Source organism: Chiloscyllium punctatum, chromosome 9 (assembly GCF_047496795.1).
Source record: "Chiloscyllium punctatum isolate Juve2018m chromosome 9, sChiPun1.3, whole genome shotgun sequence".
Taxonomy (NCBI): domain Eukaryota; kingdom Metazoa; phylum Chordata; class Chondrichthyes; order Orectolobiformes; family Hemiscylliidae; genus Chiloscyllium; species Chiloscyllium punctatum.
The window spans coordinates 45,839,118-45,860,899 of record NC_092747.1 but is presented as its reverse complement, the minus strand read 5'-3'; the positions used below and the strand labels follow the sequence as shown (position 1 = coordinate 45,860,899).

Below are 21,782 nucleotides of genomic sequence, written 5' to 3'. Positions count from 1 at the left end.
GAACAGGAGAATCGGCATTTCAGGCATAAGCCCTTCATCAGAAACGTAGTGCGTGGGGGGGGGGGGGGGGGGGGAAGCTGCTGACAGCTAAATAGGAGGGTGGAGTGGGGTTGGTGGGAGGTAGCTGGGAAAGCAATAGGTAGATGCAGGTGGGGCAATGATAGATGGGAATGAAGATAGATAGGTAGGTAGGAGAGTTCAAGAGAGTGGTGCCGAGTTAGAGGATTGGCGCGGTATGAGGTGGGGGGGGGGGGGGGGAAATGAGGAAGCCGGTAAAATCAACATTGATGCAGTGTGTTTGGAGGGTCCCAAGATGGAAGACAAGGCATTTTTCCTCAAGGAGTTGGGTGGCTTGTATTTGGTGGTGGAGGAGGTCCAGAATGACTTGCATGACCTTAGCAGAGTGGGAGGGGGAGTTGAAGTTATCAGCCACAGGGTGGTAGGGCTGTTTGGTGAGTGTGTCCCAGAGATGTTCTCCATAACGTTCCACGAGTTGGCATCCTGTCTCCCCATTGCAAAGGAGATCACTTCTGTGATTTTGTGTCCCCAAGAATCTACCGTTGGCCACAAGTCACCTAATTATTTTAATATTTCGCTTTTTGTCATTATTTTATAAGTTTGTGTGTCTTGAAGGTTTTGATTCCATCGTGGAAAAATACTGACCTCTACATTTTCATGAGGCCAGCTACTTATTAATGGCGTACATTGGCTGTGATTGCAGTATGTAAAAAAAAGAATCCGGCAGGACTCAGAAATGTTGGATCCCAGCCCGGGTTTTGACCTTCTATCAGAGTCTATCTGGGTGGAAGTCAGAAAGCACAAGCCATATGTGATGCTGACAGAGGGGGAAATTAATTCTGACTCTGTACAATTGTGAAATCTGCTATGCAGCGTCCCTCATGCACTCATTTGATTTTTTGTATTTTTTACTGTTTGCTGAGAGAAAACTTATGTATTATTGTTCCAGAATTCACATGCACCACTATGAACCCTTCCCAATCAGGAGGTTCTGGAATCCTAACAGCTGCTTTTGATTTTTTTTTATTGACAGTAACGTACGTTACTCGAGGTCTCTTTTAGATTTCCTTTGTAATTGAAACAAGTTTTAAAAAGTGGGCATGTTTGCTGACCCTTGAGTCCATCATAGAACCAACACACTATTTTTTCCTATTCCTAATTAACAATTAACAGTTCAATTTGCTGTGCCTTCCTATACATGTTTTTGATGTTTACTTTTAAGTTAAAATGTAAAATAACTGCTAATAAAATGATAAATTCAATAATTTTTAAAAATTATTTGATTAAAATGTTACAATAAAAATGACTTTTGCCTTACAGTAGCAAAATATATAGATTGTATTTTGTGAAAATATTCTTCATTTTTTTGTTTGAGTTGAGTGTAAAGTTTTTTTTGAGAAATCTTTTATTAGTTGTTTCTATATGTTCATTCTTGCTTTGTTGGAGAGCAAATAGATCCATGCTATTGCACAACAGATTGCTTGAGAAGCATTTTAGAATCAAGTAAAGACATATGACAAAGCTACTCAAGTTTGAATTACAAAAGACAAATCGCTTTATTGTAATTTGGAGGTGCCGGTGTTGGACTGGAGTATACAAAGTTAAAAACCACAACGCCAAATATACAGTCCAACAGATTTATTTGGAAGCACTAGCTACTGTTCCTTCATCAGGTGGTTGTCAGGGACACTTCATGGCAGTGAATCTGCATGTGCGTACAATTGTACAGAGTCAGAAGTCATTTCCCCCTATCCATGCCCTCGTCAGCATCAAGTATGGCTTGTGATTTCGGAGTTCCACCCAGATAGATTCTGATAGAAGTTCAACCATGAGAATTTCTAGAAGCCTGCCATTCTATCCGGAACTTCATCAATAAACACATTGATTTGGACACCACCTACCATCTCCACTGACAAAAAGAACTGCAAGTGATATCACCCACCTTAAGAAACCAAGACACAAATCGAAAGCAAGACATCACACCGGCGCTTCATCAGAGGCTGACTGACCTTGTTACCTAGTGTGATGAAGACATGTCTGAAAACAAACTTTCCAGCTCAGCGAGCAAAATTACAACCAAAGAAGTTTTCTTAACGTAGTCCAGCTGTTAGTGCAGTTTCACCCTGACATCTGCATTCCAACACTTCCACTGAAGAATTCAGTCTTGACGTGGGGTTTAAGAAAGGGTTACATTTGAATTATCCTCAAAACAAGGTTCCTAAACAGGGAAAAAAGTTACCAGCTGGTCAATCAATAGAGAGTTGAAGTGAGAGTAACGTCCTGGACATCAAGGTCGAATTTAAATGTATGGCAACAAGGATCCTGAGTAAAGTTGAAGTCAAATGTGAATAGGGGGGCAAGCTCTTCAGTTATACTTAGCACCAAGAAAGATTGTTATGACCATTGGAAATCAATCATCTCAGTCCTAGAACATTGCTGCAAGATTTTGTTAGGATAGATATTAGTAAATCAACCTGTTCAGAGAGTGTTATTATACATCTCTGGAGCAGATCTGTAATAGTTGATTTACTAATATCTATCCTAACAAAATCCTGCAGTAATGTTCTAGGACTGAGATGATAGATTTCCAATAGCCATAACAATCTTTCTTGGTGCTAAGAATAACTGAAGAGCTTCCTCATTCCTGAAGAAGGGCTCATGCCCGAAACATCGATTCTTCTGCTCCTTGGATGCTGCCTGACCTGCTGTGCTTTTCCAGTAACACACTTTCAGCTCTGATCCTAAACCAAGACAGGATTAATAGAATTAAGAGGATTTTCAACTTTGAACAACTTTCATATTATAATGTTGACAGAAGAAGGATACAGACAGATACCTAGGAAAAAGAAGAATGGTACGAGGATGATGAGGGAACCATGGCTGACTAGGGAAGTCAGGGATAACATAAAAACGAGAGAGAAAGCATAGAATGTGAAGGGCAGTGGGAAAACAGAAGATTGGGAAGCTTACAAAGACCAACAGAGGGCAAAAAAAACGAGGGAGAAGATTAAATAAAAGGGTAAGCTAGCCAGTAATATAAAAAGGAACATCAAGGGTTTCTTTAGACATATAAAAGGGTAAAAGTGGACATTGGACCACTGGAAAATGATGCTGAAGAGATAGCAGTGGGGCACAAGGAAATAGCTGAGGAACTGAATACTTACTTCGTGTGAGTCTTCACAAATGGAAGACATAAGTATTATCCCAAAAATTCAAGAGTCATGGAGCAGAGCTGAGTATGGTGGCTATCACCAAGGAGAAGATGCTAGAAGAACTGAGTGGCTGGACCAGATGGACTACACCACGAATGTATAAAAATAAAAACAACATTTTGACCAGAAAGCTGACAATGGGCAGAATCGTCCCAGTAAAAACCAAAAGAACTGCGGATGCTACAAATCAGACAGAAATAGAAATTGCTGGCAAAGCTCAGTAAGTCTGGCAGCATGGATGGAGAGGTATCAGTCTTAACATTTTGAGTTAAGTGACCCTTCCTCAGAACCGTGCTAATTCGTAAAATGTCAGTTCCTATGCAGAAGATAGGGGGAGGATAGAGCCTAAAGAGAGAAGAAAGCAGTTAGGCAGACAAAATGGTGAATAATGAGCTGGCTAGATTTGAACAGCTTTCAATGAGGACTGTTAGTGGCTAATCAATGGGTGGCATGTAATGGCAGACTATCTGATAACAAGGCCTGGTTGTGAGGATTGGAAATAGGCACAGGGGAAAGCTCAAGCCCTAAAGTTATTGAACTCAATATTGAGTCCAGAGGTATGCACGGTTACTAGGCAGAATAGCACTGAGTGAATGCATGGAAATTTGCTGAAAATGAAATCGATAGGAGGGAAGGTGGTCATTGACGAAGAAGCTAAAAATGGTTTGGGCCTGATATTTGATACCCTGAAATGATATGGTGGTTGTAAGGTTATATAATGGTAAAAGAACGATGAATGGATGGAAGTCTTTTGTGCATCATATATCTAGTGATGAAACACATTTTTGAAATGGCATTACACCTAACAATGGTGGAAGCATTAGGAGGTTACTTTTTTTTTTAAAAAAAGCTTTCTGTATTCTTGATTGTGGACTGAAATGGGAACAGGACATTAAGTGTGGTATCAATGAGCCCGAAGATGACAAAGCTCATTGAGAAGTGAGGGTTGATTCAGACCTAACGTGAAGGAAAATGATTATAGTTGTTGGAGATTAGACATCTCTCTACTGCAGGGTATCCAGACGGAGAGGGGGAGAGACAGACAGAGAGGGGGAGAGACAGACAGAGAGGGGGAGAGACAGACAGAGAGGGGGAGAGACAGACAGAGAGGGGGAGAGACAGACAGAGAGGGGGAGAGACAGACAGAGAGGGGGAGAGACAGACAGAGAGGGGGAGAGACAGACAGAGAGGGGGAGAGACAGACAGAGAGGGGGAGAGACAGACAGAGAGGGGGAGAGACAGACAGAGAGGGGGAGAGACAGACAGAGAGGGGGAGAGACAGACAGAGAGGGGGAGAGACAGACAGAGAGGGGGAGAGACAGACAGAGAGGGGGAGAGACAGACAGAGAGGGGGAGAGACAGACAGAGAGGGGGAGAGACAGACAGAGAGGGGGAGAGACAGACAGAGAGGGGGAGAGACAGACAGAGAGGGGGAGAGACAGACAGAGAGGGGGAGAGACAGACAGAGAGGGGGAGAGACAGACAGAGAGGGGGAGAGACAGACAGAGAGGGGGAGAGACAGACAGAGAGGGGGAGAGACAGACAGAGAGGGGGAGAGACAGACAGAGAGGGGGAGAGAGAAGCAAATATGTAGGCAGATTTTTTGTTTGGGGACTTCCACTATCCAAATATAAACTGGGATACAAACTACATGATTGACAAGGAAGGCACAAAATTCTGAAAACACATACAAGAGAACCTTTTCATCCAGCATGTAACAAGTTCATCAAGAGAGGGCACATTATAAATTTTGTCTTAGGAAATAAAGATGTGCAGGTGAATGAAGTAGCAGTGGTGACTATTTTGGACTTTGTGATCATAATATGGTTAGATTTAGCATCATTATAGAATGAGGAAAAGACAGAACATGAGTAACAGTTCTAAATTCTGAGAAAACAGCATTACAAAGCAGAGATCTGGCAAAAGTGAACTGAGTAAAGTCAGTGGGAGGCATTCAAAAATACAATTCTGGGCACATTGTAGGTATGTATTCACAAGTAAAAGATTTGGTCACTGCCAAATGTACAGCTCACTGATTATCCAGAAGAATACAGGGTAAGACAAAGTGCAAAAAAAAAGTGCTTATGATAATCCCCAAAAAAAATCCTTTAGGAAGCTTGGAGTATAGAAAATGCAGGAGAGACATGAAAAATGTAGTTTGGAAATCACAGGGAGGGCAATGAAAAAATAATTGATCAGTAAAATTAAGGAAAACCCAAAGATGTTTAATCAGTACATTAGGAGCAACAAAGTATGAGGGAAATGGTTGGACTTTTGGGTTTTTTTTAAATGTGTACTTCATCTGTGTCATCTCAAAAAAAAAGCGATGATGCAGACATTCTATTTGAAGAGGAGCAGCACGAAGTATTAAATTAAAATGAGACGGGAAGCACTAGAAGGGCACTGACCTCCTCGAAGGTAGATAATCAGAGCCGGATGAATTGTTTCCGAGGCAGTTACAAATGTAAACTTATTTAAAATGATTGTGAGGGATAGGTCAAATAACTAAAGGCCAGTCAATCTGACCTCTGTAGTGGGTGAATTACTATAATCAGTATTGAGATTACAACTGGAAAAGCACAGATTGAGCCGGGGATAGTTAGCATATTTTTGTTAAGAGGGAAGGTTGTGTCTAAGATGCAGGTACAACATTCAAAAGACATTTAGACAGGTACATGAATAGGATAGGTTTAGAGGGATATGGGCCAAATGCAAGCACGTGGGACTAACTTAGATTAGAAACTTGGTCAGGCATGGATGGGTTGGATCGAAAAGACTACTTCAGAGACATGTTACTCTATAACACAGGCAAACATATGGTCAAATTATGTAATGAGGGGGTTAATACTAGCCAATCTGCCACAAAGTAAACCACTAGTCACAGGCAACTCTAATATGTTACCTATTGTGTCATAGGATTTGATCACCATTTGTAACATTGTATGACATAGGCTACATGCAACATAGTAGTATTTTTCCATGAATGCACATATTCCTACAAAAATCTCAAACTCTGAAGCTGTCTCTCAGTTCAAGTTAGGAAACTGCAAAGGTCAATGATTATGCTCAAATCAATTTTGCCCTTCTTACCAAGAAGCATCACGTGTATTAATAATGTACAAGGGAACAACAATGTGATCTTCAAAGCAGGAGCGGCTGGTAGCATTAAAGATTTCTTCCGTCAAATGTACAAATATCAAAATCAGGCATAGTTTTACTAGTTTTTCACAAAAAGTATTCAGAAATCATTGTTAAACATCCCAGAATTTCATGCATTAAAAAATAATTAACCATAATTTATTTGTCTTGATTGCAACACAAAATGTTTACATGACATTCATGAACAAAATGGTATCCACACCACAAAATGCAAAATCTGCGTGTAAAGGTTTACATTATAAAATGGCAGTTTAAAAAATTTGAAATGAAATGGTACATCTTCTCTTGTTAATTGATAGGACTTTATTTATGAATACATCAAGGAAAAGATTAAAACATGCAAGTTGAGATTAGAAGAAAAGGTCCAAAATATATGGATTCAAGTTAAAGTACAATAGATTGGAACTAAAACCAAGGTGCTGCAAAAAACCCAACAAGTCCGGCAACACCTGTGGTGAAAAGTTAACTGAATCTGGTAAGACTTCATTGGAACTGTTCAGCAGTTCTGAAAAGTCAGATTGGTCTCAAAATGTTAACTCTGCTTCTCCCTCCACAAACACTGCCACACCTGCTGAGTTTCTCCAGCAAGTTTCCTTCCAATTTCCTGCCCTTGACTACTACTTCTGAAACTAGTTACTTAACTAAATTAAAATCTTCTACATCTTTAGATTTTGCAAATAATGAAAATACTAATTTCATAAGAAATCTGATTAAAATGCAGAATCACATTTTCAACATCACACGACATCTTATTCCACCTTAATATGACGAATGCATGGCTTCAAACACCCAAATAATTTCACTACTCCAGAGGTAGCAAACAAATATAAATGCAATTTATTTTAAGAATCATTGTCAGTTACAGCTTTAATCTGACCTTAATATGCAATAATGGAAACACTATCAGCAACACTTTTTTTCCTCCATAGTACAGTTTACATGGCATACTTTACTCCAGTGGGATTTTTGGTTGCTTCGTACTTACTAATTCAATTGTAGAGAACTCTCCATTTGTATAACACTTCAAATATTTTGCTCTCATCTCAGTCTGATTTGCTGTTTAATGTCGTACACTTCCTTTCCAATACCAAGCTTATCTTTTAAAATTCTTTTCATCAAGACTGGACAAAAGTGGATATATTATTCTCCAAAAAAACTGGAAGGGAAAACATGAGTAAACATCAACCCAAATGTTTTGCGATTGCTGGAAGTACTGCATAAATGGGCTATTCTAGTGTTAACTGTTCCACAAAACTTGTTTGCTTTATACAACAATTAGGCACCACAATATATTTACATTTATACCACAGCATGATCATCCTACAGAAATACTCTGATCGCAACTGTGAAAAAGAAATCAATAAAAATAGTAATTCAGTTCATAAGGCAACTCAAGAAGAGATCTTTTGAAGATCCTTTTTTCCACTATTGCACACGATTATATTGTACAAATAAACCTCAAATGAGTTTTGCTCTATTAAAGCTTCCTTGGAAGATATTCCAAATATTTAGTATGCAGGACAGAAATTAATTTTACCTAGACTTTTCTCCTGGTATTTGCTATAAAATAGAACTTAGTTGAAAAAGCATTTAAGGTTCTCGACTGGAAAATCTGGTATTTAGAGAGTGATGAAGATTAGATTTTGACATGCTTGATGCTGCATACATTGGACTACCACCCTAGTGCCTATTCTTAAAAGAGTGAGTAGGGCAAATGGTAGACAAAATAAACAAGAAAGAGTATGAGAGCACGTGAAAGATCAGAGTGGGCAAACATGCACATATGAGAATGACCAAAAACACCATACACCAAATGAAAAAATAACTACAAAATATTAAGTATTGAAATACTTAAGTAGGGAAATCCACAGCATTAGTTCTGAAGAGGCCATTTCAACTGATTGTTATCTAACCTTGCTCCAGTTATATTCGAAATGAATAGAACCAAAAGATGAGAGAGTGTAATTGGGGGTATAAAAGAATGTGGAATGAGGTTAAAATAAAATCGACTATATCACATTGAATGGTGAAGCATGCTTAAGAGGGCTGAGTGGCCTACTCTTGTTCCTACTTTATATGTTCACATGCATTGATGTTTAAGAGTGCAAAATATATGCACTTTTGCAATTAAGACATCTATGTTAATGCAGAGACAAGCGGGTCCATCCTCTCACTTCAGATATCCTGGAAATTTAAGTGGTCCTGATTCTGGTGCAGTATCTTTCAAAACCAGGAACCATGGAAGCATATCTTTCTATGTTTTCTCATTCTTGGGTAACCTAGAAATAGTGTCAAAAGGTGAATCCTTATGTAGGGTACATTGCAACTAAAAAGGTAACCTGTGCTCCACTGATCCATCTTTGAAGTGGAACTGTTTCTAGTGGAAAAGTTACAATGCACAATTGTGAATTACACTAGCTGCAATAACCGTGAGGAATTTTACCTTATTCACTACAGATTAGAAAGAAATTTTAAATATCAAATGTTGAACTACCAAAGATCACATCTTACCCATTTTCTTTTTCAGAGTTGCTCCTGGGTTCAGGGGCCATTAGGTTAACAGAAGTCAAGTTGTGTTTATTATATTTGTGCCTTGTATCATGCAGAGTCCTTAAATTTGCATCATAAGACAACAAAATCTGGCATACAGATTAAAATTAGAATATTATGACAATATAAATCAGAAACTTGCAATTTATAAAAAATGAAATTATAATTATTTGAATGCATAGACAAGTCAGAAAAAACCTCCAAATGGATCAATGACAAACAATTTTAAAGCAAAGGAAGTAGCCATGTGCATCTATTCTAGGTTTCTAACATAGGGGTCAATAATCTGTGTATTAAAAACAGGTTATTAATGCCTGTTAGATAAACAATGTTAATTTAGTAAAATGTTCTGAAGTCATAAAATCAGTTAGTACAGCACAGGAAAAGATCATTTGGTTTATCAAGTTCACACCAACTCCGCATGGTCAATCCAAATCAGTCCCATTATCCCTAGAAGCTTACTTCTATCAAGTGTGCTTTTCCTTTGAAGTCATTCATTGTTTTGGCATGTATTACCCTTGAAGGCAACAAGGTCCAGGCCATTACTGCTCACTACAGACAAAAGTACTTTCATGTCACAGAGTTGTACAGTATAGAAAAGACCCTTCAGTCCAACTAGTCCATGCTGACCAAATTTCCCAAACTAAACCACTTCCACTTGCCTGTGTTTGGCCCATATCCTTCCAAACCTTTCCTATTCATGTACCTATCCAAATGTCTTTTAAATATTGTAACTGTACCTACATCTACCATTTTCTCTGGCAGTTTATTCAACACATGAACTACTGTGACCATTTTCATGCTCCTAGTACATTTGAATTTTCAAAAGCATTCATTAATATGCCACAACAAGGATTACCAAAATTATGGCCCATGGGAATGCCAGTGATATAGTAGCTTAGACAGAGGATTAAACAATTGAAAGCAAACATTATGAATAAATGGGATCAGTTTGGTATCAAAGGGTATGGGGAGTTGGATAATGATGACAGAGATGACAGGCTGTAGCGAGCAAGGTACCAAAAGGATCACTGCTTGAACCACGATCACTAAAATTTATAGTAATGACGTGGATGACTGAACTAAGCACTGTGTATGCAGTACACAAAGTCCGATATAAAAAAAAGACCAAGAGACTACAAGAAGAGATATAGATAAATCGAGTAGGCAACTATGCAGAAGGTGGAATATAGTGCTGATCAATGTGAAGTTAACCATTTGGGAAAGACAGCAAAGTCAATGGTTTTAAGTTTAAGGGCTTGGGAAATATTGGTATCCAGACCTGGGTTTCTTTGTACGTTCATCACAAAATTGACACGTTAAAAGTAGGTCTTCTCTCATGCTTCTCAACTCTAACGAGTACAGGCCCAACTTACCCAAACTCAAAGAAAACCCTTCCATACTTGGAATCAGCCTGGTGAACCTTCTCTGGACTGTCTCCAGTGTCAGTACACCTTTCTTTAGGTAAAGGGGATGAAAATTGTTCACAGTATTCCAGGTGTGACCAGAATAGTACCTTCTTTAATTTCAGTAAAACCTATTTTTATATTTCATTTCTTTTGAAATAATGACCAAAACTCTATTTGCTTTTCCCATTAACTGCTAAATTTGGATGCTGGCCTTTTGTGATACACTCATTGAAAAACCTCAAATCCCTCTGTGCTGCAACTTATGCAGTCCTTCCCAATTTAAATAATATTCAGCTCACCAATTCTTCCTGAGAAAGTGCACAACTTCACATTATATTCCATTTGCTGAACCCTGCCACTCAACCTACCTACATCTCACTGGAGATAGTATCTTCCTCACTGTTTGCCTTCCCACTTATTTTTATGATTTCAATACTGTATTTTACCGATTTAATTTTAAGTCTGAGGTGGTAGAAATTAAACAAGAAACAATACCAACCTTAAGAACATCTGCAGTAATGTGTGTAGCCATTTCTGGGGCCTTTGGTGTCTGTGGCAGTTCATGTTCAGTTATCATCAGTGGTGGCGATGGTGATTTGTTGCATCCATTCAGAAGGTAATTCATAGAATTAATAGCTGGTGGTGGAGGCTGTTCTAAATCTGAAGAAGTTTTCTCTGTAAGTGTAGCTGTTTTTTCATTCTTAGAATTTTGACACTGATGAGAAACAGATAAAAAAAATAACTGTATTTGTAGAGAGGTATTCAGTGTCATTATGCCCAATTCTATTTATTAGGAACTACTTTCATTTTTAAGGATTATGCCTCTCCAAGTTATTTTTCTTCTCTCTGGCAATCAAAAAGGCATTTTGCTTGTACACAACTGGCTAGACTGTGTTGAGAGTTTAGTGCAAGAGTTTAGTGGTAACTGTCATTCCTTCCCACTATGGTGAAAAAGTGCTCTTCAATTCCACTTTTCTACATTTCTAGAGCAGCAAGATAATGGCAATTCCAAAGAGTACACATAGGAATTCATGCAATTTTATACCTCATGAGTAGCATATTTTTACTGTGAGGTGACCAGAGTGTTAATTTTTAAAAAAAATTTATTCATTTTGTGAGATGTGGGCATCACTGGCTGGCCAGCATTTATTGCCAGTCCCTACTGGCCCTTGAGAAGATGGTGGTAAGCTGCCTTCTTGAACTGCTGCAGTCCACCTGCTGTAGGTTGACTTACAATGCCATTAGGAAGAGATTTCCAGTATTTTGACCCAATGAAGGAACGACGATATATCCCCAAGTCAGAATGATGAGTAACTTGAAGCTGGTGCTTTCCTATCTACTGCCCTTGTTCTTCTAAATGGAAGTGGTCGTGGGTTTGGAAGGCGCTGTGTGAGGATCTTTGGTGAACTCCTGCAGTACATCCCATAGATAGCACACTGCTGCTGAGGGTCAGTGGTGGAGAGAGTGGATGCTTATGCATGTGGTGCCAATCAAGCATTCTGCTTTGTTGTTGAGGCTGCACTAATCCAGACAAGTAGGGAGTATTCAAATCACACTCCTGACCTGTGCCTTGTACATGGTGGACAGGTTTTCATGAGTCAGGAGGGGAGATGCCCATTCAGGGTCTGTTCCATGAGCGAGTAAAGATTTTTGGTGCAGTTTCCCAGTTATATTTACGGACTCTGTGGGCATCATTGATCATTTCTCTCAGCATTCTGTGGCCATTTTGCTCTGCTATTCTTTTGCTAGTGGGGTGTTAAGGGGAGATCATCACTAAATGAAACAAATTAGAGGAAACCTTCAAGACCATCAATAATACCTTTACTGGCATAAAATTCACTAAAGAGGAGGAAAACAACAACAAACTGCCATTCCTAGATGTCACAGTAGAGCAAACAGCCAATGGGGAACTTCAAACTAGCGTCTACAGGAAAACAACACATACGGACCAAGTATTGAACTACAGAAGCAATCATCCCAACATCCACAAATGAAGCTGCATCTGAACATTAGTTTAACGAGCCATCACACACTGCAGCACAGAGGAACTACGCAGAGCAGAGGAAAATCACCTGTACCATGTATTCATAAAGAATGGGTACCCAATGAACACAGTCTGCCGATTTCTCAGTAACAAACCCAAACAAGCAAACAAAACGCGTCCAGAAACCCTAGCCATTCTCCCCTACATCAAAGACTACTCAGACCCCTTGGCATCATGGTAGCCCACAAACCCACCAACACACTAAATCAGCAGCTAATGAACGTGAAATCCTATAGACAACAAGCAAAACTAATGTCATTTACAAAATATTGTGCAAGGACTGTAACAAACACTACATTGGACAAACAAGCAGAAAACTAGCCACCAAGATACATGAACATCAACTAGCCACAAAACAACATGACCCTCTCTCATGAGTATTCTTGCATACAGATAAGGATGGACACCACCTCGACTGGGATAACACATCCATCCTAGGACAAGCCAAACAGAGACACGCACAAGAATTCCTAGAAGTATGATATTCCAAATGGAACTTTATCAATAAACACATTGACTTGGACCCCATTTACCACCTCCTGAGAGAAAAAAAAAAACAGGAAATTGCATCACCATAGGAAATGACATCACCAACCCAAGGAAACCCCAACATATAAATAGAAAGCAGGAGACAACAGCAGTGTTTTGTCCAGAGGCTCACTGAAGATGTTACCTCGTATGATGACAAAATGTCTTAAAATGAACCTTCCAGCTCAGCAAACAAACTTACATCCAGAACCTCAACCTGAGCTACAAATTTTCTCAAAACTTGCTAGTCATTAATGGTGCTGAACATTGCACAGTGAACATCCCCATAATGGGCAGCACGGTGGCACAGTGGTTAGCACTGCTGCCTCACAGCGCCAGAGACCCGGGTTCAATTCCCGCCTTAGGCGACTCTGTGTGGAGTTTGCACATTCTCCCTGTGTCTGCGTGGGTTTCCTCCCACATTCCAAAGATCTGCAGGTCAGGTGAATTGGCCATGCTAAATTGCCCATAGTGTTAGGTAAGGGGTAGATGTAGGGGTATGGGTGGATTGCGCTTCGGTGGGTCGGTGTGGACTTGTTGGGCCGAAGGGCCTGTTTCCACACTAAGTAATCTAATCTAATCTAATCCCCACTTCTGTTATGGTGGAGGAAAGATCATTAATGAAGCAGCTGAAGATGGTTGGGCTTAGGACATTACCCTGAGGAACTCCTGCAGAGATGTCCTTGATGTCAAGAACTATCACTCTCACCTCACCTCTGGAATTCAGCTCTTTTGTCAGTGTTTGAACCAAGACTGTAATGAGGTCAGGAGCCGAATGGCATCACTGAGCAGGTACTGTTTGATAGCACTGCTAATGACCCCTTCCATCACTTTACTGATGATCGAAAGTAGACTGATGGGCTGGTAATTGGCTGGGTTGGATTTGTCCTGCTTGTTACATACAGTACATACTTGGGCAATTTTCCACATTGCTGGGTAGCTGCCAGTGTTGTAACTGTACTGGAACAGCTTGGTTAGGAGAGCACCAAGTTCTGGAGCACAAGTCTTCAGTATATTGCCTGAATGTTGTCAGACCCAGTAGCCTTTGCAGTATCCAGTACCTCCAATTCTTTCTTGATATCACATGGAGTAAATCGATTTGGCCAAAGACTGGTATCTGTTATGCTGGGGACCACTGCAGGAGGCTGAGATAGATCACTCAATCGGCACTTCTGGCTGGAAATTGGTTTAATTGTCCACCACCATTCAGCAATGGATGTGGCAGGACTGCAGAGCTCAGATCTGATCCATTGGATGGGATATTGCTGCTTATGTGGTTTGGCATGCAAGTAGGCCTGTTTGGTGGCTTCACCTGTTTGACACCTCATCCTCAGGTATGCCCGGTGCTATTCCTGGCTTGCCCTCCTGCACTCTCCATTGATTCAGGGTTGATCCCCTGACTTGATGGTAATGGTATGATAATGTTTCTATGCATTCTTTAGTAATGTGCTCAACACAGCAGGAGAATGCTAGACCTGGTTACAGTGAATAAAGAATCAAGTTTCAAGTTTCATTTCATACAAGTCTCAGGTGTTTTCTATTATCTATGGCCAGGCCACCGTCCTGGAAAATTTCAATTACATAGGAGCAGGGTGTAAGCTATTCAGTCACTTGTACAGTTGAATAGACTCAATCAGGCCATTGTCCAGCATACTACAAATCAATACCTGATATTGATTTTCTTTTATTCATTCAGAGGTTGTCAATGTTGCAAAGCCCACACATTGTTGTTGGAGCTGCACTCCTCCAGGCAAGTCTTTTATTTAAAAAATAAAGAACAGACAAACTGCGGATGCTGGAAATCAGAAACAAAGACAGAAATTGCTGGAAAAGCTCAGCATGTCTGGCAGCATCTATGGAGAGAAATCAGAGTTAACATTTCAGGTCCAGTGAACTTTCTACAGAATGTTTTTTTAAATGCACTCAAAAGTGGATGTTGCTAGTTAGGCCAGAACTTATTGCCTGTCCCTCTCTACCCTCAAGAAGATGGCTTAAAGCATTCTTAAATAACTGTAGTCCATGTGTTGTAGGTAGCCCTGCAATGCTGTTAGGGAGGGAATTCCAAAATTTTTGACTGGACACTGAAGGAACAGCGACACATTTCCAAAGATTGACATCAACTTAGCACATTGAGCACTCTCCTGGCACTCCACAGGTAGCCACATCTGCACAAGTGGTTTGGAACCAAGAACCACAAGTACACTAGTTCAAGCTGTAGACATTATTGAATCTTAATGGAGGTGGTAGACTTCAAAAGATGATCACGATAACTTTAGAAGGATTGAACATACTTCAAAGTAAATAGACAGGCATTTGCAGAAGCAATTTATTGTTAGGAAATGCATATAGGGATCAGAGCCCAGAAAGGAACTATTATTTAAATTGAAGATAATACACAACAAGAGAAATCTGGCATCTGAGACAAATTTCAAGATACCACAAAAATGTTCTGTAAAGCAAATCGGATGTTGGGTTACAGCAAAAGCAAACCAAGTAACAAAATACTAAAGCAATCCAGTCAGTTCTAAATTATGGAGGCAAATGTATCAAAAATATCAAAATTATAAATTCGAAATACTAAATAGCAATATTAAAATTCTAAATACCAAAAATTCTAATTGTTATGATAATAGTTGCAACAATCCTTTTTCCTCTATAACCTAAGAGAAACTGGATGGTTGAGGGGATGCAAGAATTGGGTTATAAATAGTAATTATATCATTTAACCAGATTCTCACTGGAAGTAAGTAGGTTGGTGATGACATAACTGCATGCTTAAAATTCTAAACTGGATGAGGCAGTGATAAGCTATTTCATATAATACAATGCAGAACCAGAGTACAGAAACTCTGGGAAATAGAATGGGAGATGATGATGATTTTGACAGGTGGTGTGGAAACATTACTTCAATTAGAGTAGTTTGACAGACTTTTTAACGAGACCATAGAAGTAACGAGTCATAGAGATGTACACTACGGAAACAGACCCTTCGATCCAACTTGTCCTTGCCGACTAGATAGCCCAACCCAATCTAGTCCCACCTGCCAGCATCCGGCCCATATCCCTCCAAACCCTTCCTATTCATATACCCATCCAGATGCCTTTTAAAATGCTGCAATTGTACTAGCCTCCACCATTTCCTCTTGTACCTCATTCCATAATGTACCAATGTCTGCATGAAAACGTTGTCCCTTAGGTCTCTTTTAAATCTTACCCCTCTCACCTTAAACCTATGCCCTCTAGTTCTGGATTCTCTGACCCCAAAGAAGAGACTTTGTCTATTTATCCTATCCATGCTCCTCATGATTTTATAAAACCTCTATAAGGTCACACCTCAGCCTCAGACGCTCCAGGGAAAACAGCCCCAGCCTATTCAACCTCTCTCTATAGCTCAAATCCTCCAACCCTGGCAACATTCCTGTAAATCTTTTCTGAACGCTTGCACGTTTCATAACATCTTTCCGATAGGAAGGAGACCAGAATTGCACGCAATATTCCAAAAGTGGCCGAACCAATGTCCTGTACAGCTGCAACATGACCTCCCAACTCCTGTACTCAATACTCTGACCAATAAAGGAAAGCATACCAAATGCCTTCTTCACTATCCTGTCTACCTGTGAACCCACTTTCAAGGAGCTATGAACCGGCACTCCAAGGTCTCTTTGTTCAGCAACACTCCTGAGAACCTTACCATTAAATGTACACGTCCTGCTAAGATTTGCTTTCCCAAAATGCAGCACCTCTCAGTTATCAGAATTAAACTCCATTTGCCACTTCTCAGCCCAATGGCCAATCTGATCAAGACCCATTGTAATCGGAGGTAACCTTCTTCGCTGTCCACTTCATCTCCAATTTTGGTGTCATGTGCAAACTTATTAACTGTATTTCCTATACTAACATCCAAATAAGTGATGAAAAGTAGCGGATCCAGCACCAATCCTTGTGGCACTCCACTGGTCACAGGCCTCCAGTCTGAAAAACAACCCCCCACTTCCACTCTTTGTCTTCTACCTTTGAGCCAGTTCTGTATCCAAATGGCTAGTTCTCCCTGTATTCCATGAGATCTAACCTTACTCACCAGTCTCCCATGGGGAACCTTGTTGAACGCCTTACTGAAGTCTATATAGATCACATTGACCACTGCCCTCATCAATCCTCTCAGTTACTTCTTCAAAAAAAAAAGTGATCAAGTTTGTGAGAAACGATTTCCTACGCACAAAGCCATGTTGACTATCCCTAATCAGTCCTTGCCTTTTCAAATACATTTACATCCTGGGCTTGTCCTTACCAACTTTCTTTTCTTTTGTAAATATATTTACTAGCAATTTTTAAAAACTTTACAAACATAAAATTATTAAAAATATCAGTATAATAAAAAAACCCCACAAATTACAGTATAACTACGAAGCAACCCTATAATACAAAGCAAACCCTAACACTGTGCAAGGCAACATAAAAAAGAAAGAATGAAAAGCGCTTGACAAATCTAATCATCCTGGTTAAACAAACGCCAGAGTTAAAATAACTGATAAATCTATATCCAAATAACTCCAGTAGGGCTGCCATGTCTTATAAAAATTGTCTGTTGTGGGTTGCACCATGTTTGTAAAAAAAGTCCAAGGGAATGTGCTCCATAATTAATTTCTGCCATCCTAGCAAGCCCAGTGGGTTCTCAGACACCCAATTCATCAGAATATTCTTTCGTGCACAGTATGCAAGAATACTAAATAAATAGTTTCTTCCCATGCCAGTTTAAAGATGGTGAATTTGGTAGACCTAAGAGGAGATATATTGGGTCTACTTTGACTTCAGTCCTCAATACCCTCCCTATCTCTCCCGCCACAGCTCTCCAATAAACACTGAGCCTGTGGCAGGTCCAGAAGCAATGGGTAAGAGTACCTACACTTATTTTACATTTGGGGCAGAGTGAAGATGCCCCTTTTTAAAACTTCGCCAGACGGTCTGGTGCCAGATGAGCCCTGTGCAGAACTTTTAACTGCATAACACATGTCCTATTACAGATTGAGATCTATTGAGTATTCTACCATATTCTCCCATGTTTCAGAAGAGATCTCCACTCCCAGCTCTTGCTCCCAGACCTCATAACTGGTTAATATTCTGCCAGGACCTGCCACCCAGCAGGCGATAGAGGGCACTAACCAAAAGGGTGCTTGTGGAACGTAGCAACAACCTCTCTGTATCGGGCTTATGGGGCTTAGTGAGAAGCGCAGTCTTCTTCTGGATAAAATCCCTAACTTGAAAAAAAACGGAAAAGATCTCTACTGGGCAACCCATATTTGCGGCTCAGTTGCTCAAAATACATCATTACCTCCCCCTCAAACAAGTCTCCCAAACTAGAAACTCCTCTTGCTGCCCATAGTTTGAAGCCAGAGCCCATCATCCTGGTCGGAACCCTGGCACGCCAACTATGGGTGCAAGTGGTGAAGTCTTGGACAAACAACTCTCACTCTGATGCATCGCCCTCCATGCCTTGACTGTACTAATGACAATGGGGTTCCGGCAATGGTCCACAACTGTCCTCATCTTGTCCATGAACAACAGGTTAATAACAGGGCACTTTGCCTGAGAGGCCTCGATATCGAGATTGGATCGTTACTTACCCAATCACAGACAAAGGATAGCAGGGAACTCAATTGATACCTCCCGATATCTGGGAAATCAACTCCTCCCCCTCCTTGAGGCAACTGCAATTTAGTAAGTTTGATGAGGGGCCGCCCACGATGCCAGACAAAGGAACTACACCATCCCATAAGCTTCCGCAGCGTTGACCTGGGAAACATTATAGGGAGTATACGCATGGGGTAAAGCGAACAAGGAAGAACATTCATCTTAATGAGAGATATTCGGCCCAGCCATAAAATTGGAAGAACCTCCCATCTCTGGAGATCTCTCCTAATAATATTGAGCGTGTGAGCAAAGTTAGTCTGAAATAACAGATCAAACTTGGGGGTAACAAAAATGCCTAGGTATCGGAACCTTGCCCATGACCACCTTCAACTTCTGGTACACCCAAAGGGGTAGCCTCCAATTTTGCAAAGTTAATCTTATATCCTGAAATAGCCCCAAATGAATTGATACATTGTATCAAATGGGGTACGTAGGTCATCGGGTTCGATAAATATAAAAGGACATCATCCACATACAGTGTAATCTTGTGTGCCCTTGATCCCACTTCCGGAGCGGTTATGTGCATGTTCTGACGAATGGCTTCTGCCAGTGGCTCAATCACCAACGTAAACAACAGCAGAGAGAGGGGGCAGTCTTGTCAACTACCCCTACCAATCCTAAAATTCCCAGACTTCACCCAGTTAGTGATAACCGCAGCCAGAGGGTGGTGATATAAAACCTCTACCCACCTAGCAAACACTCCACCCAACCCAAACGGTTCTAAGACATAAAAAAGATACAGCCATTCCACCCTGTCAAATGCTTTCTCTGCATCTAAGGAAATCACCAACCCCCAAATCGATCATTGCTGACAAACTTGGACCATATTCAGCAATCTTCTAATATTATTAGAGGATCTATGGCCCCTTATAAAGCCTGTCTGGTCCTCTTTAATAAGATGGGGCACCACCCTTTCCAATCTCAGTGCCAGGATCTTGGACAGAATCTTGAAATCTGAATTTAATAGAGATGGGCCTGTATGAGGCACAATCCTCAGGAACCTTCCCCTTCTTAAGAATTAGGGAAATATTAGCTTCTCTCAAAAGATGGTGGTAAGCATTCATGCATATTGGAGTGATTGTACATCTCCGACATCAGCCCTGACAGAATCCCTATAAACTCCTTATAAAACTCACCCAGAAGACCATCAGGGCCAGGCGCTTTCCCACTCTGAAGTTGCCTAGCTGCTTCCTGTATTTCCTGAACTGTCAAGGGGGCATTAAGAAGAGAGGCCTGTCCAAGGTTACCCCCGGGAGGTCCAGGTTCTTAAAAAAGGTTGCCATTTTTGCCGTCCTGTCCTCGCAACCTTCAGAACAATACAATTCAGAGTAAAAGCTCTGAAAAGCCTCATTTAATCTTTTTTAGCATCGTATGTAAGGACCCCGGTGCTGTCTGATTGCAGTAATGGATTGGGGAGCATGCTTTTTCCAAGTCAGGTACGTGAAATACTTCCCTGTCCTATCCCCATATTCGAACAGCCTTTGTCTAGCAAAAGCAAGTTCTTTCTTTGCATTTTGTGTCAGTATTGAATTCAAGACAGCCCGGAGGGCAGTGATCCGCTGTAGCTTAGTCACCGAAGGCCACGCAAAATGTGCCACCTCAGCGGCTTTCAACCACGTCTCAAGTAGACGCTGCTGTTCCTCCTTCTATCGTTTCCGGCTTGCCGAATAGGAAATAGCTAATCCACCGGCAAAGGCCTTAGCAGTCTCCCATAGCATAGACAGACTTCTAGCCGTGCCTAAGTCAATAGTCAAGAATTCCTAAACTCCTTCAAAAAGTATTCCACAAATTTGGAATCCTTAAAAGGAGAAAAAAGGTCCAAATGCCAGTGCTGCAAACCTAACCTTTCACTCTTGGCCATAACCTGTAAATACACTGCTGCATGATCAGAGATAGCTATATTCCCAATTTTACAACCAATAATCGAATCCAGAAGGGCCGAGGGAGCCAGAAAGAGGTCAATCCTCGTGTGACATTTATGTGGGTTTGAAAAAAAGGTGAAGTCCCTGCTGGGACATCTCCACATATCCACAGCCCCAACTTCTCGCATAAGTCAACCATCTGCTTGGCCTGCAAAGAAATAGTTGGGGGCCCACGAGGTATCCTGTCCACTGTCAGATCCAAAAGACAATTAAAATCCCCCCCCTCTAATAATGTGCCATGTTCCAAAAGCACACAACTTAGAGAAAGCACTAATCAAACATTTGAGGGGATGCGCCAGAGGACAGTAGACATTTAAAATGCCATATTCCTCCCCATGTATCAGGGCTTTAAGTATCACAAACCGTCCCTGCTCATCTTTCACCTGTTCTAATAATGTGAATGGAAGATTTTTCTGAATAAGTACCGCCACTCCCCTACTTTTAGTAGTAAAGGATGAAAAGAATGCCCGGTCATAACCCCCCTGTTGTAATTTCAGGTGTTCCCAATCAAGATGGGTTTCCTGCAACAAAGCGATATCAACCCTTTCCCTCTTAAGGCTAGAAAGCACTTTTTTTCCTTTTAATAGGCGAATGACTTTCCTTAGTGTTCCAGGTGCATCATTTAATAAGACACTTAGCCTTATCCCCTTTCAGAGACCCTTGAACCCCTGTGAAGGAGAACCCTGCTTATAAAGCGCCGAGCGTGTAAATAAAGCCTCAGAGTCGAAGAACTATATATACACACAAAAACTACTTCAATCATAAACTATAAACAACTATTACTACCAAAAAACCCAACTATAAAACCTTGAATGGAAGACTCTTCCCCCTGCCCATAGGGGGCACTCACCCTAACCATCCCCTCCTTCACAGCTCCTTCAAACCCGGACTGTGCCCCAGCCTTCGGCCAGAAAAAAAAACAAGATGATCCTCAAATCAACAACAAAAAAAAGACCAAGTCAGGATGAGCACTCCTGAGCTGAAAATGTGTTGCTGGAAAAGCGCAGCAGGTCAGGCAGCATCCAAGGAGGAGAATTGATGTTTCGGGTATGAGCCCTTCTTCAGGAATGAGGAAAGTGTGTCCAGCAGGCTAAGGTAAAAGGTAGGGAGGAGGGACTTAGGGGAGGGGTGTTGGAAATGCGATAGGTGGAAGGAGGTCAAGGTGAGGGTGATAGGCCGGAGAGGTCAGGAAGAAGATTGCAGGTTAGGAAGGCGGTGCTGAGTTCGAGGGATTTGACTGAGACAAGGTGGG

At 40.9% G+C, this 21,782-nt stretch overlaps 1 protein-coding gene across 4 annotated transcripts in view; it reads right to left on the bottom strand.

Moving 5' to 3' along the window:
• Positions 1-7,203: 7,203 nt before the first annotated feature.
• Positions 7,204-21,782, bottom strand: part of ska3 (spindle and kinetochore associated complex subunit 3) — a 61,571-nt gene continuing 46,992 nt past the window's right edge. For all 4 annotated transcript variants that reach the window (XM_072577420.1, XM_072577422.1, XM_072577421.1 and 1 more), the window contains exons 8-10: positions 10,848-11,063; positions 8,901-9,028; positions 7,204-7,545 (exon numbers count right to left, since the gene is read on the bottom strand). In XM_072577420.1, coding sequence (XP_072433521.1) covers positions 7,530-7,545; positions 8,901-9,028; positions 10,848-11,063 — 360 coding nt within the window. In that variant the 3' untranslated portion in view covers positions 7,204-7,529. The remainder of the gene's footprint in view (positions 7,546-8,900; positions 9,029-10,847; positions 11,064-21,782) is intronic.